A 14,786-nucleotide genomic window follows, 5' to 3' on the forward strand; every position below is an offset into this window, starting at 1 on the left:
TCCATTGCCTTTTCTTGATCAGATGTTAGATCGACTTGCTGGGCGTACCTTCTACTATTTTTCAGATGGGTATTCTGGATACAACCAAATCTTGATTGCTCCGGAAGATTAGGAGAAGACCACATTTACTTGTCCATATGGCACCTTTGCCTTTTCTCGGATGCCTTTTGGGTTGTGTAATGCACTACTACATTCCAGCGGTGTATGATGGCCATTTTCACCGATATGGTGGAAGATATTTTGGAGGTGTTCATGGACGACTTTAGTGTTGTGGGTGATTCGTTTGAGGAATGTTTGAAAAATCTTGATAGAGTGTTGGCCCGTTGTAAAGAAACCAATCTTGTTCTTAATTGGGAGAAATGTCACTTCATGGTTGGGGAGGGCATAGTTCTTGGGCATAAAATTTCAAAGCATGGTATAGAGGTGGACAAAGCAAAAATTGATGTGATTTCAAGGCTCCCTCCCCTACCTCTGTCAAGGGAGTTAGAAGTTTTCTTGGGCATGCGGGGTTCTACCGGAGATTTATCAAAGACTTTTCGAAGGTAGTGAATCCCTTATGCAAGTTATTGGAAAAAGATGTCAAGTTTATGTTCGATGAGAGATGTATGCAAGCCTTTGAACTTCTCAAGCATAAGTTGACCACCACCCCTATTATTACCGCACCCAATTGGAGCTTGCCTTTTGAGCTCATATGTGATGCGAGTGATGTTGCGGTTGCGGTAGTTTTGGGTCAAAGAGTGAATAAAATGTTTCATCCGGTGTACTATGCGAGCAAGATAATGAATGATGCTCAAGTGAAATACACGGTGACTGAGAAAGAGCTTTTGGCTATTGTGTTCGTGATGGAGAAATTTTAGCCGTATCTCATGGGTGCCAAGGTCATAGTTCATACCGATCATGCCGCACTCTGGTACTTGATGACGAAGAAGGATTCCAAAGCTAGACTGATGCGATGGGTCTTATTACTTCAAGAGTTTGATTTGGAGATTGTGGACCAGAAGGGTAGTGAAAACCAAGTGATGGACCACTTGTCCCACTTGGAGGAGGGGAGGCCTCGTGATGGCCTAGAGATCAATGATTCATTTCCCGATGAGCAACTCTTTTCGGTGTCGGTGAATGGTATGCCATGGTTTGCGGATGTTTTTAATTTCCTTGTGACTGGTATAATCCCGTGTGAGCTCTCTTCTAACCAAAGGAAGAAGCTCAAATGGGATAACTTGGATTTCTATTAGGATGAGCCATACTTGTTCAAGATTTGCACGGATAGTGTGATCCGAAGGTATGTCCCAGAGGAGGAGCAATTGAGTATCTTAGAGGCTAAGTTCTTAGTTATGGGTTTTATTGGCCAACTTTATACAAAGATACAAGTGAACTTGTGAAGAGGTGTGATGAATGTTAAAGAGTGGGTGGAATTTCGAAGAAAGATGAGATGCCACTCAATTCCATTCTTGAAGTTGATATTTTTGATGTATGGGACATTGATTTTATGGTCCCATTTATTAGCTCGTGTGGGAACATATACATTCTTGTGGAGGTTGACTATGTTTCAAAGTGGGTTGAAGCGGTGGCTCTACCCAACAATGAAGCCCGGAGTGTTGTTGTGTTTCTCAAGAAGAGCATTTTTACAAGGTTTGGCACTTCTCGTGCAATCATAAGTGATGGGGTGTCTCATTTTTGTAATAGAGCTTTTTGACACTTTGCTTGCAAAGTATGGTGTCAATCACAAAGTTTCTACTCCTTATCATCCTCAAGCAAGTGCCCAAGTTGATGTGTCAAACAGGGAAATCAACAGTATTTTGTCAAAGATGGTCAATGCAAATAGGACCGATTGGTCAAAGAAGTTGGATGATGCTCTATGGGCTTATAGGACTGCTTACAAGACTCCGATTGGTATGTCTCCGTACCAGTTGGTGTTTGGGAAAGCTTTCCATCTACCGGTTGAGTTAGAGCACAAGGCCATGTGAGCTTTGAGGAAGTTGAATCTTGAATGGGATGTGGTAGTAAATCTTCGTGTGGAGCAGCTTAATGAACTTGATGAATTTCGATTCCATGCCTACTCCAGTTCATCCTTGTACAAGGACAATATGAAGTACCTTTATGATAAATATGTCGTGGCAAGGAGTTCAAAGTAGGTGATTTGGTTCTCTTGTTCAGCGCTCGGTTACGTCTGTTTCTGGGAAAGCTTAAATCGAAATGGAGTGGACCTTTTGAAGTGGTATTTGTGACTTCGTTTGGTGCACTTGACCTGAAGAACAAAAATGGGGAGGTTTTCAGAGTTAATGGGCACAACATCTAGCACTACCTGGGCAAGATTGATGACAGCCACGTGGTGGCACTGCTCCATCTAAAGTGATTTGATGGTAACCTATGTCGTGCCGCAACGTTATCAGGCACTTCTTGGGAGGTAACACATGTGTCTTTCTTTTGTTTATATTTGATTCTCTTCTTAGTGTAGGATTTATTTTTGGACTGACTGGTTGTGAGATGTTGTAGGATTGTTTTGATGCAGTGCAAAACCAAGTTGGAAAAAATGCACACTCTCTGAAGTTTGCTGTGCGGACCGCAATGCATTTTGTGCGGCCACAAAGGCCTCTTTGCGGGGGCAACAATTCAATACAGATCACAGAGTATTTGGTAAAAAATGAAGAGTCTCTGAAGTTTTCCACCACGGCCGTAATGCATTTTGTGCGGTTCGCGGTGGACCACTATGGCCGCATTGCATTTCTTGCAGTCCGCAGTGGATGTCTCCCCAGTGCCATTTGCTTATGTGTACCGCGAACCGCGGTGCCATTTTGTGCCGTTCGCGGTGGGTAGATGAGATGTCCCCCAGGTCCTTTTTCTATAAATAGGATCTGAGGCCCTCATTTTAAACTTTTCGACCTTTTACTCTCAAAAGCTAAAAAATTACTGTTCATCACTCATTCTTGCATGAATTTAACTGCTAAGTCTCGTTAATCAAGCTTGCATCTCAGTTCTAGTAACTTTGATCCCTTCTTAGTTGATTAATTTTGTCATTTTCTTTTAATTTTTATTTTTCTTAGTTTTTCTTCTCTTTCTTCCCGTTTTTCTTTCAATTCTGTAGCATAGGTTCGTTTAATCCTATTTTAATTAGGACTAATTAGTTAAAACACTGATTCAACACCTAGGGAATCAATAATAGGTGAAAAATTGGACTAAAAATGTGAAAAAACTTGAACCCTAGGTTGGTATTGCTGTTGGGTACTCACCGCGGACCTCAATGGATTTTTTGCGGTCCTCGGTGCTTCTGTGCGGTCTGCAATGCTATTTTGTGCGGACCACGGTGGTAAATGATCTGAAAGCTGACAATTGAGGACCGCGACCGCAATGGATTTTTTGCGGTTCGCGGTGCCTCAATGCGGACCGTAATTCATTTTGTGCGATCTGCAGTGCCTTTAATCAGAGAGCGGGTAGTCTGAACCCCACCTCAGTGCGGAACGCAGTGCATTTTGTGCGGTCCGCGGTAGCTTCTTTGCGGTCTCACTTCATTTTATGCGATCCGCGGTCTGCAAGTTCTGAATGTGTGCAATTTTTTTTTGCAATGCTTCACTGACTATGCTGATACTAACCAATCTCAATTGAATGTTCTTTGCAAATCATGGTAAAATCATGAGGCAGAGGTGATAAATAGAAAAGGAAAGGAGAGTCATCCCGATGTAGGGGACAAGGAATGATTAGATTGACCCCGCAAGCCCAGCAAAACATCAAAAACACCAGAAGGCTTATAAAGGCTACCGATAGAGCTATTAACCAATTCGGGAGTGAATATGAGCCTTCCTGGGAGGCATCTGACTCAGACTCCGTGCCAAAGTACGTTCCTGACTGGCCGGAGAGGAATAGATTGAGGGATACACCTCTAGTCTCTCCCACTGCCCAAGCATCAGTGCACATATCTTCTGACTCATCTGAGGGCTCAGCTGCAGGTAGTGGCAATGAATATTCCACCTCACTTACAGCTTTACTATCCGGGGAGGTGCCCGTAGAAGAAGAAAGAGAAGAAGTCGGAGGGGGTGAGCCCCAAGTAGGAGGGGTAGAGAAAACTAGAAATCCGGAGGCCTGGCAGGACAAGTTCGTGAGTGAAGTGGCGTACAATAAGTTCAGGGAGTGGTGGCCCGAGAGGAAGCTAATACTGGAGCAAAAATTCATTACAAAGGACCTCATGCCTCACAGCCCCAATGTGTTGAGGCAATTCAGGGAGAGAGCAGGCTGAGATTATTTCATAGGCCATGTGGAGGATGCAAATGACCACTTGGTGAAGGAGTTTTACACGAATTTTGCCTACATCAAAAAGGGCACCACAGTGAACAAAGTGCAAAATTTGAAAGTAAAATTTGATGAAAAAACGATAAATGACTACCTGGGTTTCCCGGAGGAGGATAAGTCATTGTTTTTAGAAAATGTGGCATTGGGTGAGGCTACTCGTCCTTGGTTAGCAGAGTACTTAGCAATCCCAGGTACCACTCCAGATTAGTTGATTGCGGGAGTCAAGATTCCGAGGAGGACACTAAATTTTGAAGCTAAAGGGTGGGAAACATTTGTGTGTAGTAGGTTAGACCCCACCACTCACGACAACTCACTTATCCCCTGGGCTATATTGGTGGCATCGATCATGGCGGGGTACCCGATCAACATCGGGAATGTGATGTCCTGGGTAATTACATAGGTGGCGAACATAGGTGACAAATCCTATCCCTCCCCCAACTTCCTGACCATGTACTTTGAGGACCTAGATGTGGAGAAGCAGAGATTCGATGTGAAAGTGAAAGCAAAGGCACCGTCCTCTTGGTATAGCACCAAGGGTCCCGACAACCTCAAGGACCCTAAGGGTAAATCCACTACTTCAAATAACCAGTCTGAAGAGCCAGTAGTAGTAGTGGCTCCTACTTAGGCTGCCTCTACCACAGCAGATATGGTCCAAGGACCCTCCACTTCTATAGCTCCAGAGATCCCCTCATCCACTGCATATCATTTGACTGCCCACCGCCTAAACCAGACTCTCGCCAGCATTAACAACTGGATGCAGACAACCACTTTTAAGCTGTCTGTACTATCTACTTTGGTGGCAGCCCAGCCAACACCTCCTCCGCTACAGGTCCCACAGTCAGTGGATGACACTCTGAAGGAGCTTCTGGACAACCAGAAGAAGCTCATGGATGCTCTTGATTCTCATGGAAAGGCATTGAAGAAGCTTGCTAGGGAGGCAAAGAAAATGAGAAAGACTCGTGCTTCCAAAGAGTCTTTGAAAGAGCTAAGGGTAGAGGTAGAGAGGTTGAAGGCAGTTCACTTGCCTCTAGATCTGTTATTGCATGACCTGGCTCCAGCAGCCCAGCCCCAGCCAGAGCAGGAGACAGAGAGTCCACCCAAGAGGAAGAGGGTGATTACATGTACTGACGATGCTGTCATAGAGTTGGAAGACCCGCAGGGAGGTTCCTCTAGCCAGCCCCAAATTCCAGTACAGGCCCAAGACTCAGTCCAGGCACAGGTCCCAGTGGAGACACAAATTACAGGGAGCCAGTCACAGATTCCCGAGCAGACCGAGGACCCCAGGACCCAAACTCAGGACCCTATGTAGATTGAGGGCCAATAGGGAGTTTCTTTTTCCTCTCTTCCTTATTTTGTGCTTATTTTGGTTAGTTAGCATTGAGGACAATGCTAGCTTTCATTTGAGGGGATAACCCTATTTGGATGAGTGTATCTATTGAATGACTGTATATATTATATTATTTTTCCTTTTATGCTTTCTTTTCACCTTTGGATTGTACATAATTTTATCATTTTATTGAACTTTTAATACTTTTACTTTTGTTCTGCATATAAAGTTATGTTCCTATGTATATATTCGTTCTCCCTTATGTATATTCGACTAAATCCCCTCTTGTATATATTCATTTTACTTTCCGCATTTTTCCTTTCATGGCTTCTTATTTTATGTTCGTAGCTTCTTGTTTTGAGTTTTTGCAATAAGCCTTTGGTTTTCTTAATGCCACGGTTCTTTCCAAAGGTGGAATTTGTGCAAACCGGGTGGCTCTTCCCGATGATGGATGGCATGACAACCTTCTTAAGGGTTTGAGTCTGTTTTCTTTTTTGCTTTTTAGTAGCTAGTTCGTAAGGGTGCCTCAAGCAAAGCTTCACTTGGGCCTAACACATTTGTCTTTGATCATATGGTCAAAAACAAATCGTTGTGTATAGGATGGTGAAAGTTGTGACCTTGAGACTCTTGTGTTGGCCGATAATCATCAAGTGGTTTTTCAAGACCATTGTGTTGCTCAAATCTTAGGTGAGGTTGTTGTGGGCCCCCGACTCTTTTTCTTTAACAATCCCATAGCTTGTGTGGTGAGAATTTGAATTGTAAGTCCTAATCCCGAGCCATTAATCTAGAACTTGCCCTGAATGTTTGTCTAGGCGAAATCCTAAGGGTAATTTGACTTGACATGTGATTATAGGCTCTCCTTGATCCGAATGATATTTGAACACTTCCATAGCCTACCAATGATAATATCCCTAGTCAACCCTTTTGAGCCATGGACCTTTCTCTTTCAAAAACCACGATACAAGCCTTTACCCATTTTAAAAATACCTTCTCTTGGCACCCGATCTTTCCTTAGCACAAGGCAAAAACATAAGTTTGGGGGGAGAGACGAGGAATGCAACAAAGTGGTAAAAGGTACAAAATGAAGAAAAGAAAAAGCAATGAAAAAGAAAGAAAATCAAAAAGACAAAAAAAAATGATCAATGTAGAAAAGAATGAAGGGATTAAATAAAATTAAAAAGATGAAAGGTGTGAAAAGTTGAGAAAGGAGAAAAAGTTTGAAATGAACAAGAAAGAGTGACAGTAAGTCTCTCTAACGCCTAAGAAAGAAGCAAATGACTTAAAAAGTTAAGTGAATGTATGCCAAAATTAAGTAAATGAAGTGCTAAAGGGAAGATGGAACTTACTTAGACCAAATATTTCCTACCCTAACCAAAAGCTTTCACTATATCTCCACAAAAGCCCTATATGATCTTAAGTTGAATGAAGCTTACATTAGTGGTGACTCACATAAGGGGCAAGCTTATGGTACTTAGAGCCGGACTTGTGACCTTTTTTTGAGAGAGATGAGCGTGTTTCCACTATCCTCGTTCTGAGTGCCACAATCTTAAAGGTGAGGTTTGCTAAGGGAGAGTTGAAGATGTATGAGTTTGGGTTCCACAATGACCAAAGTAGTAGAAAGAGTTCCTTTGATTGGTTGAGTCAACTCTTGATGCTCTTGTATCGCACTAAAATCAAGGTGCTTAAAAGAGTGAATATTGTTAATGATTCATTTAAATTGAGGGCAATTGTTAATCCCAATTGATGCTAGATGAGGTTACTTTAGGTCAGCTAAATTTTCTTGGATTTACTCTTAATGGGTGGGTCTTATTTTGTTTGCTTGAGGAGAAGCAAAAGCTTAAGTTTGGGGGAGTTGATAACTAGGGATTATGATGCATTTTACACTCCTTATTACTTGAGTTTTGATAAAAAATGTGTACAAAATTGTCCCAAAGGCTTACATGTTGTACTTGTTTGCAGGATTTGATCAACAAGGTGACAATTCATCAAAATCAGCTCAAAAAGGGGTGAAACATGCACAAGTACCAAGAACAAGTCCAAGCACAGTGCAACAGGTCCACTGCAACCACACTCCATTTGGTGCGGTCCGCAGTGAGGAGGTTCAGAGAGGTGCCTATTTCAGGAAATCAAGCATTGCGGCCGCAAAGCATTTCAAGCGGACCGCAATGGACTCACCGCGGCCGCACTCGATATTGTACGGTCCGCAAAGAGGGAGTTCAGAGAGTTGAAGATTTAGAGCTTAATGTCAATGCAGTCAGGTCCTTTTTGCAGACCACAACAGAAGCCACCGCGGGCGCGGTGCATTTTGTGCGACCCCCGGTGGCCAAGTTCAGAGAGTAGAGTTTAAAGCCAAGAAGCCTCACTACGGCCGCACTTGATTTTGTGCGGACCGCACTACCCTCGCAGGAGTATTTTTTCTTCATCTATTTCTTTGTCTTCTTCTATTATCATGAGTAGCTAGATCCATTAGCTAGGGTTGTGGCTCAACCCTAGTGTGGGTATTTGATGAGTCTTGTGTTTTAAGGCTTGAATGTCTATGAGTGCTTGATATTTGGACTAATTTGTGGTTTCAATGTTGTATTAGTGGTTGCAAACGCTAATTTGTGCCTATTTGACTTGAGTTCATCTTGAGAAAGAGAACTTGAGTCTAGGAAAATTAGTCTAACAAGGAATTGGGGCGTATTCAAGAGATTGATAGCCCCAATTAAAGGGTTAAACCTAGCGATAGTAATACCCGACTTGAACCTAAATTGCTTGCACAAATTATCATACCCAATTGGTCTTGAGAAAGTCAATTAGGGCAAAATCACTCAAACTACCGAGAGATATAGAGTGAGAAGTTCAGTGCATTGGTTATACCATAATTCCCAACATGACAACCTAGCCTTAACCTCGATAACCCGTCAAGTACCCACCTAGGAGAAAGTCACTTCTATAGTGCCTTCTTAACTATTTAGACAACCCTCAAGTATTTCACTCTTAGCTTAATTTAGCATCTTATTAGCATAATATTAGAAGTAATCAAAAGACCAACTATGATTAGAAGTGCAATTACGCATCTCTAACTTAGATAGAAACCCAATTCCCATTTTTTGCTCCCTGTGGAAATCGATCCCAACCTTCTCGGGTAAAAGCTGCTTCGATCACTCTCGCTACTTTGTAGTAGTGTAGGGTTGGCACCGATCAGCAGCCTTGGGCAGGTTTATTTCCAAGTCATCAGAAAAGTGCTTCAAATTCTTTTCGGCTTTAAGAAAGCAAAACCAATTTGAATGGTCTGAAGAATGTCAACAACCACTTAAAGATTTAAAGGTGTACTGTCAAATCCACTATTGCTAGCCAAACTAAAAGATGGGGAGAAATTGCTTGTCTACCTTACAGTTTCGGAAGTGTCGGTAAGTGCCGTATTAGTTCTAGAAGACCAAGGTAAACTATCACCGATTTATTATGTTAGCAAATCTTTGCTAGATGTTGACACTCGATATCCTCATTTAGAGAAACTTGCATTAGCTTTGATTATAGCTTCTAGGAAATTAAGACCTTATTTCCAATGTCATCCTATTTCTGTGGTAACCGCCTACCCCTTACGCAATATATTGCATAAACAAGAGCTATCAGTTAGATTAGCCAAGTGGGCTATCGAACTAAGTGAATATGATACTACGTATCAACCTAGAACTGCAATAAAGTCACAAGTTTTAGCAGATTTCGTGCCGAGTGATACAGTCAGAAGTAAAAAAAGAACTACAGATATTTAACGAATCTAATCCAGGTACATGAACCTTATTTTTTGACGATTTGTCTAATGTAAAAGGAGCAGGTCTGGGCATTGTCCTGGTGCCACCTACGGGTGAAACCATAAGACAAGCAATAAAGTGTCACCCAATCACTAATAATGAGGCAGAATATGAAGCTATGATTGCAGGTTTAGAATTGGCACGAGGGCTTGGAATAGAGCAGGTCGTAATCAAAAGCGACTCGCAGCTCGTAGTTAACCAGATGCAGGGGAGATATACATCCAGAGAGGTGAGGATGCAGCAATACCTGGAAAAAGTACGAGATTTGGTCAGGCAATTTCAAACTTGGAAAGTCATGCAAATACCAAGGGAAGAAAATGCCGAGGCAGACGCTCTAGCTAATCTTGCATCTGCTGCAGAAGTAACAAATGAAGAAAATGCTTCCGTGATTCATTTATTTCATTCAGTACTTGATCAAGACAAAAACAAGGTAAATTACAATAATCTAACTTGGTATTGGAGGAACGAGATTGTCAATTTTTTGCAGTATGGAATATTACCTGAAGATAAGAAAAAGGCTCAAGCACTTCGCAAAAAAGTTGCTTGTTACTGTCTAAATCAAGGCAATCTTTATCGAAAAATGTTCGGTGGTCATCTAGCAAGATGCCTCGGGCCTTCAAAAACGGAGTATGTGATGAGAGAAATACACGAGGGACATTGTGGAAATCATGCTGGAGGAAGATCTTTGGTAAAAATCATGATTAAAGCCGGCTATTATTGGCCAAAAATGGAGGAAGACGCGGAAAATTTTGTGGCAAAATGTGACAAGTGCCAAAGATATGGTAACAACATGCATCAACCAGATGAATTGTTCCATCCGGTCGTTGCACCATGGCCTTTTATGAAGTGGGAGATGGATATCGTAGGTCCACTACCCCAAGCCAAAGGCAAGGTAAGATTTTTATTAGTGCTCACTGACTATTTTACTAAGTGGGTAGAAGCGAGAGCTTTCAAATAGGTACGAGAAAAAGAGGTCAGAGACTTCATCTAGCGAAATATCATATGCCGATTCGGGGTGCCAAAGAAAATCGTATGTGATAACGTCCCGCAATTTATAAGTGCACAAATCATGAAATTTTTTCAAAGTTGGAGAATTAAAAGGATTACTTCAATGTCTTACCATCCGGTGGGTAACGGACAAGCTGAATCAACAAATAAAGTCATTATCATGAAGAAAAGACTGGAAGAATCTAAAGGCAATTGGCCAGAGGAGCTACCTGGAGTCTTGTGGGCTTACCGAACAACAACAAAAACAAGTACGGGAAAACACCATTTTCACTTGTATACGGGGCTGAAGCCTTAATTTCATTCGAGATAGGGGAACCAAGTACGAGATATACTCAAGCTACTGAAGAATCGAATGAGGAAGAGATGCGGATAAGACTAGATTTTCTTGAAGAAAGGAGGGAAATTGCATTAATAAGGATGGCAGCGCAAAAATAAGTTATTGAGCGGTATTACAATCGGAAAGCCCATCTCAAATACTTCAAGATTGGGGACTACGTACTCAAGAAAGTTTTCCAATCCACGAGGGCAGCCAACGTAGGAAAGTTAAGTCCAAATTGGAAAGGGCCTTACAAGATTCATGGTATCGCAGGAAAAGGAGCATACGAGTTTGAAACATTGGATGGCAAGATTCTACCTTAAAATTGGAATGTTGTTCATCTGAAAAGATACTACTTCTAAGGAAATGAAATCCAAGGGCAAGTATCCCTGCTCCCGATTTTTATTTTTGAATTATTAAAATTTTACTAACAATTTTAGATGATAGGAAGAAAGCTAGCCCGTACTAAATGATGAATTACGATCTAAAAGACACGTGGGAAGAACATAATTCCCGGTCTAGGGTTACAACTATTCTGATGGAAATTTAAATAGGTTATGCAGTCTTCATCTAAAATCGTACCTCCAAGTATTGTTTACACCATTATGAAGTTGAGACGTCTTTTTCATTAAGTGTCGTATATAAAAGGGTCCTCTTTTATAATTCATGTTTGATTCAAAAATCCATGAAGCTAATTAAGCATTTTTAGAAGTGCAAAAAATCAAAAGGGTAAAGAAAAAACCCACGTATTAAAAAGCAAGACCTTGGACTTATAAAAAAGCAAGGCGAATTACTAAAAGAGTATAGCAGAAACTCGAGAGAATTAAGTTAAAATGAAAAATTTGCAATATTAAGTTTAAGCTAAGTATGAACTTAGTCATAAACTAATTGTCATTCTAAAATCCTCGAAAATACCTGGGGACATACTGTTACCAAAAACATAACCCCCAAATAGGACCAGGGGTAATACCACCACAGATTCCACCAAAAAGAAAAAAAAAGAGTCAAACTTCACACATAAACTTTCACTGTGGAGCAGGTTCAGAAGAAGAGATCAGGGCATCATCAGCAACAGAAGGCTCGATTTGGTCTGAAGGAGCTGGGACATCCACCGCACCAGGATCCGCTTCAACATTTTCGGGAGTATCAGCCATAGGTGAAGAAAAGTTTTGGCTTTGCTGAGTTTTTTCTATTGTCTCCTTAACTAACTCAGTATCCAAGTTAAAACCTTATTGGCTTACCTCCATAAGAGTATCATGGCGCATGTTCAAAATAGCCCAACTAACTTCAACAGCAGCCTTGTCCTCAAGAGCCTCGTAGTCTCTTTCCCAGTGGTCAATTTCACTCTTGAGCTCCTCTCTCTCAGCTAAAACAACATCATAAAAAGACTGCAAAGGGGCAAGTGAACTCTCGAAAAACTTAACCTTTTCAGAAGACATTCAGAGATCTTCTTGGGCCTGCGTGAGTGTTTGAACAAGCTCACCAACATAAATTTCTTTCTCATTTAGCAAAGCTTTAAGGCCTCTGATCTCTTCAGTAGCTTTGGAGAGTTGTTCGGGAAAAGAAAACTCAAGGAGATTCTTATGCTTGCCCTCCTGGTTGGAAGAAGCTTTTTCAACTGCCAATTCCGATGCCATGACTCTCAACTGCTGCTCTAAGGTACATTTGCTTTCTTCTAAAACTTCCATCTCAAGCTGAAGACGTTCATATTGTTCTTTCCAATTGTCTGCCTCAATTTGGTAATCATGTATCAATTGCTCTGTATGGAAAACCCTTTTTATCATCTCCGTACCGATGAGATTGATCTAAAAAAAAAGAGGGTAAGAATCTTAGTAAAAGGATAATGGAATAAAGCATGAAAAGAAATTAATACCTTCAGTGATGATTGCACGATATCATTCATCCAAGTCAAAGAACTATAACTTTCTAGTTTGGACTTTTCAACCGGACCAAACAAGGGTTTCAACCATACGTCAGCCCGACCTTACTTTTTCAAAAGACTACTATCGGCAAGGACTTCAATGGTAATCTGCTTCATCACTCTACTTCCACTTGAAGAACCATCTTTAGTGCGAGAAATAGTAGTAGTGGGGACTGTAGAGGAAGTCATAATAACTTGAGGCGGGGCAGAAATAGCAGCAGTAGAAACAGGTAAAGAGTGGGACAGACACGGGGAAAGAGGCAAGAGGTACTTCATTAGACACCAAATCAAAACTTTCACTATCAAACCCACGTGAAAAAAGTTGTTCATCAGAGTCACGAGCTACCATAGGAGTATCATCGTCAGAACTCACTAAGGTGGCTTCAACAGGCTCGGTCACGGGAATAGAATGGAGAGGAGTAGCTTCGTCATCTGAAATGACGCTTCTTCTAGCCTGCGGCCTTCTAACCAAAGAACTTCCGTCTCGTTCCTCTTCCTCCTCAGAATCCTGGGGTGCATCAGCTTTCCTTTTCGATGAAGAACTCAAGATTATCTCCTGAGCTCTTGCTAAAGAAACCTTGGAAGCTGCGATTGACTCAGCACTTATACCACGAATAGGAAACCCTGATAAAAAGAAGGGTCAAATACATTCTAAAGGAAGAGTGAACAAAAATAGAAAGAACAAAGTAAGGTTTTTACCATGAGTTTTAACCTTCCAACCAAATATGTTTGAAAGGTATTTCCAATATCTAACCTCCATCGGAGCAATGGTCAACAATTTCTCTGCCCAACCACGAAAATTGGGAATCTCTTTAACAGTTCCCGTGGTTGCTGAAAAAAGAAAAATTGAAACAGTCACGGGAAAAACAAACCCTTTCAAAACAAAAAAGAAGGGGGGTGAAAGAGAAGAGAGACAGTTGTAAAGTAAACTTACGTGCAAAATTCCACTTTTCTGGGCATGGGATATTTTCTTCACCTACTAACCCTACAGTAGGAGCAGCAACAAATCTGGCATACCAGCCACAGTCCTTGTCATCTTCAGGACTGACTAAAACCCTCTTATTCCTCCCACCAAAGTAAAGATCCCATGTCGGAACAACTTAGGGGAGTAGAGGTGGATTAGATGAAAAAATGTAAAGGGCAATTGAGCCAATTTAGCCAAGTACCTTAGACAAGCAACAACCTTCGATACAATGGGGCCAATTTGTCCTAAACAAACATTGAAAAAATGACAGAACTTGATGATAACAGGATCAATGGGGGGTCTAAAATTCAGTGTAAAGAATATGTATACACGAAAGAAAAGCTAGCCTTGAAGGACGTGATCCTTTAATTTGCACTAGGAATTATAATTGGGAAGTCAAATTTGCAATGGAAATCTATACGGACAACAGAGATCAAACCTTCAGTAATATGAGAAGGGTAAACATCAGCACGATCAAAAGAGGACATAGAAGAAACCCGATTCCTAATCGACTCTCTATTAGTATAAAAAGAAAGTTCAGAGGGGATAATTTCATCTACTATGGGTTCACAAACTGGTTCATTAGAGTCCCTACTTCTAGCAGAAGATCTATGTGGAAGAGAACCTCTAGTTCTAGAAGAAGAAGGATGGGTAGAACTAAGTGGAGGCAAAGAAGCACCTCGAATAGATGATGATCCTAAACTGCGTAATCTCCCCCCTCTTCTAATTCTAGTAGGAGCAAGGGGAAGTTCATCAACAATAGGAACTTTTTGAGGATTAGGGTTCGAAGAAGACATAGCTGTACGAGGAAGAAGACGAGAATGAATATTCAAAGATGGAAAACTTTTATGAGAAAGAAAAGACAAAGGTTATATTTATACTCAGAAGCAACCGTCAAACGAAAAGGTAATGATGGGAACTTCATGTCACTTCGTGATTGATGTAAGCCGTAAAAAAGCCTTAAAAGGCGCTGAAGGGTTGCAAAACCAATCAAACATCACCATGTGTCACATGCATTAAATGGAAGTGACACACGAAGCGTTAGTTCTGGAGAAGGTATAATGATATGTAGAATGGCGGCAAAAATTCCCGTTTTAATGAGATCTACTTTCCAAATATTCAATTGATGAATAAATGGCAAGTGGGGGGACTATCCGTATTGGGAAAAATCAAGT

The 14,786-nt window shown here is 41.3% G+C and overlaps 1 protein-coding gene across 1 annotated transcript; it reads left to right on the plus strand.

The window, feature by feature from the left end:
• Positions 1 to 9,520: 9,520 nt before the first annotated feature.
• Positions 9,521 to 11,199, plus strand: LOC138872932 (uncharacterized). Its single transcript, XM_070151353.1, has 2 exons — positions 9,521 to 10,294; positions 11,167 to 11,199. Exons 1-2 carry the CDS (start codon positions 9,521 to 9,523, stop codon positions 11,197 to 11,199), a joined length of 807 nt encoding a protein of 268 aa, XP_070007454.1.
• The last annotated feature ends 3,587 nt before the right edge of the window (positions 11,200 to 14,786 follow it).

The sequence above is a fragment of the Nicotiana sylvestris genome, chromosome 7 (assembly GCF_000393655.2).
Source record: "Nicotiana sylvestris chromosome 7, ASM39365v2, whole genome shotgun sequence".
NCBI lineage: Eukaryota > Viridiplantae > Streptophyta > Magnoliopsida > Solanales > Solanaceae > Nicotiana > Nicotiana sylvestris.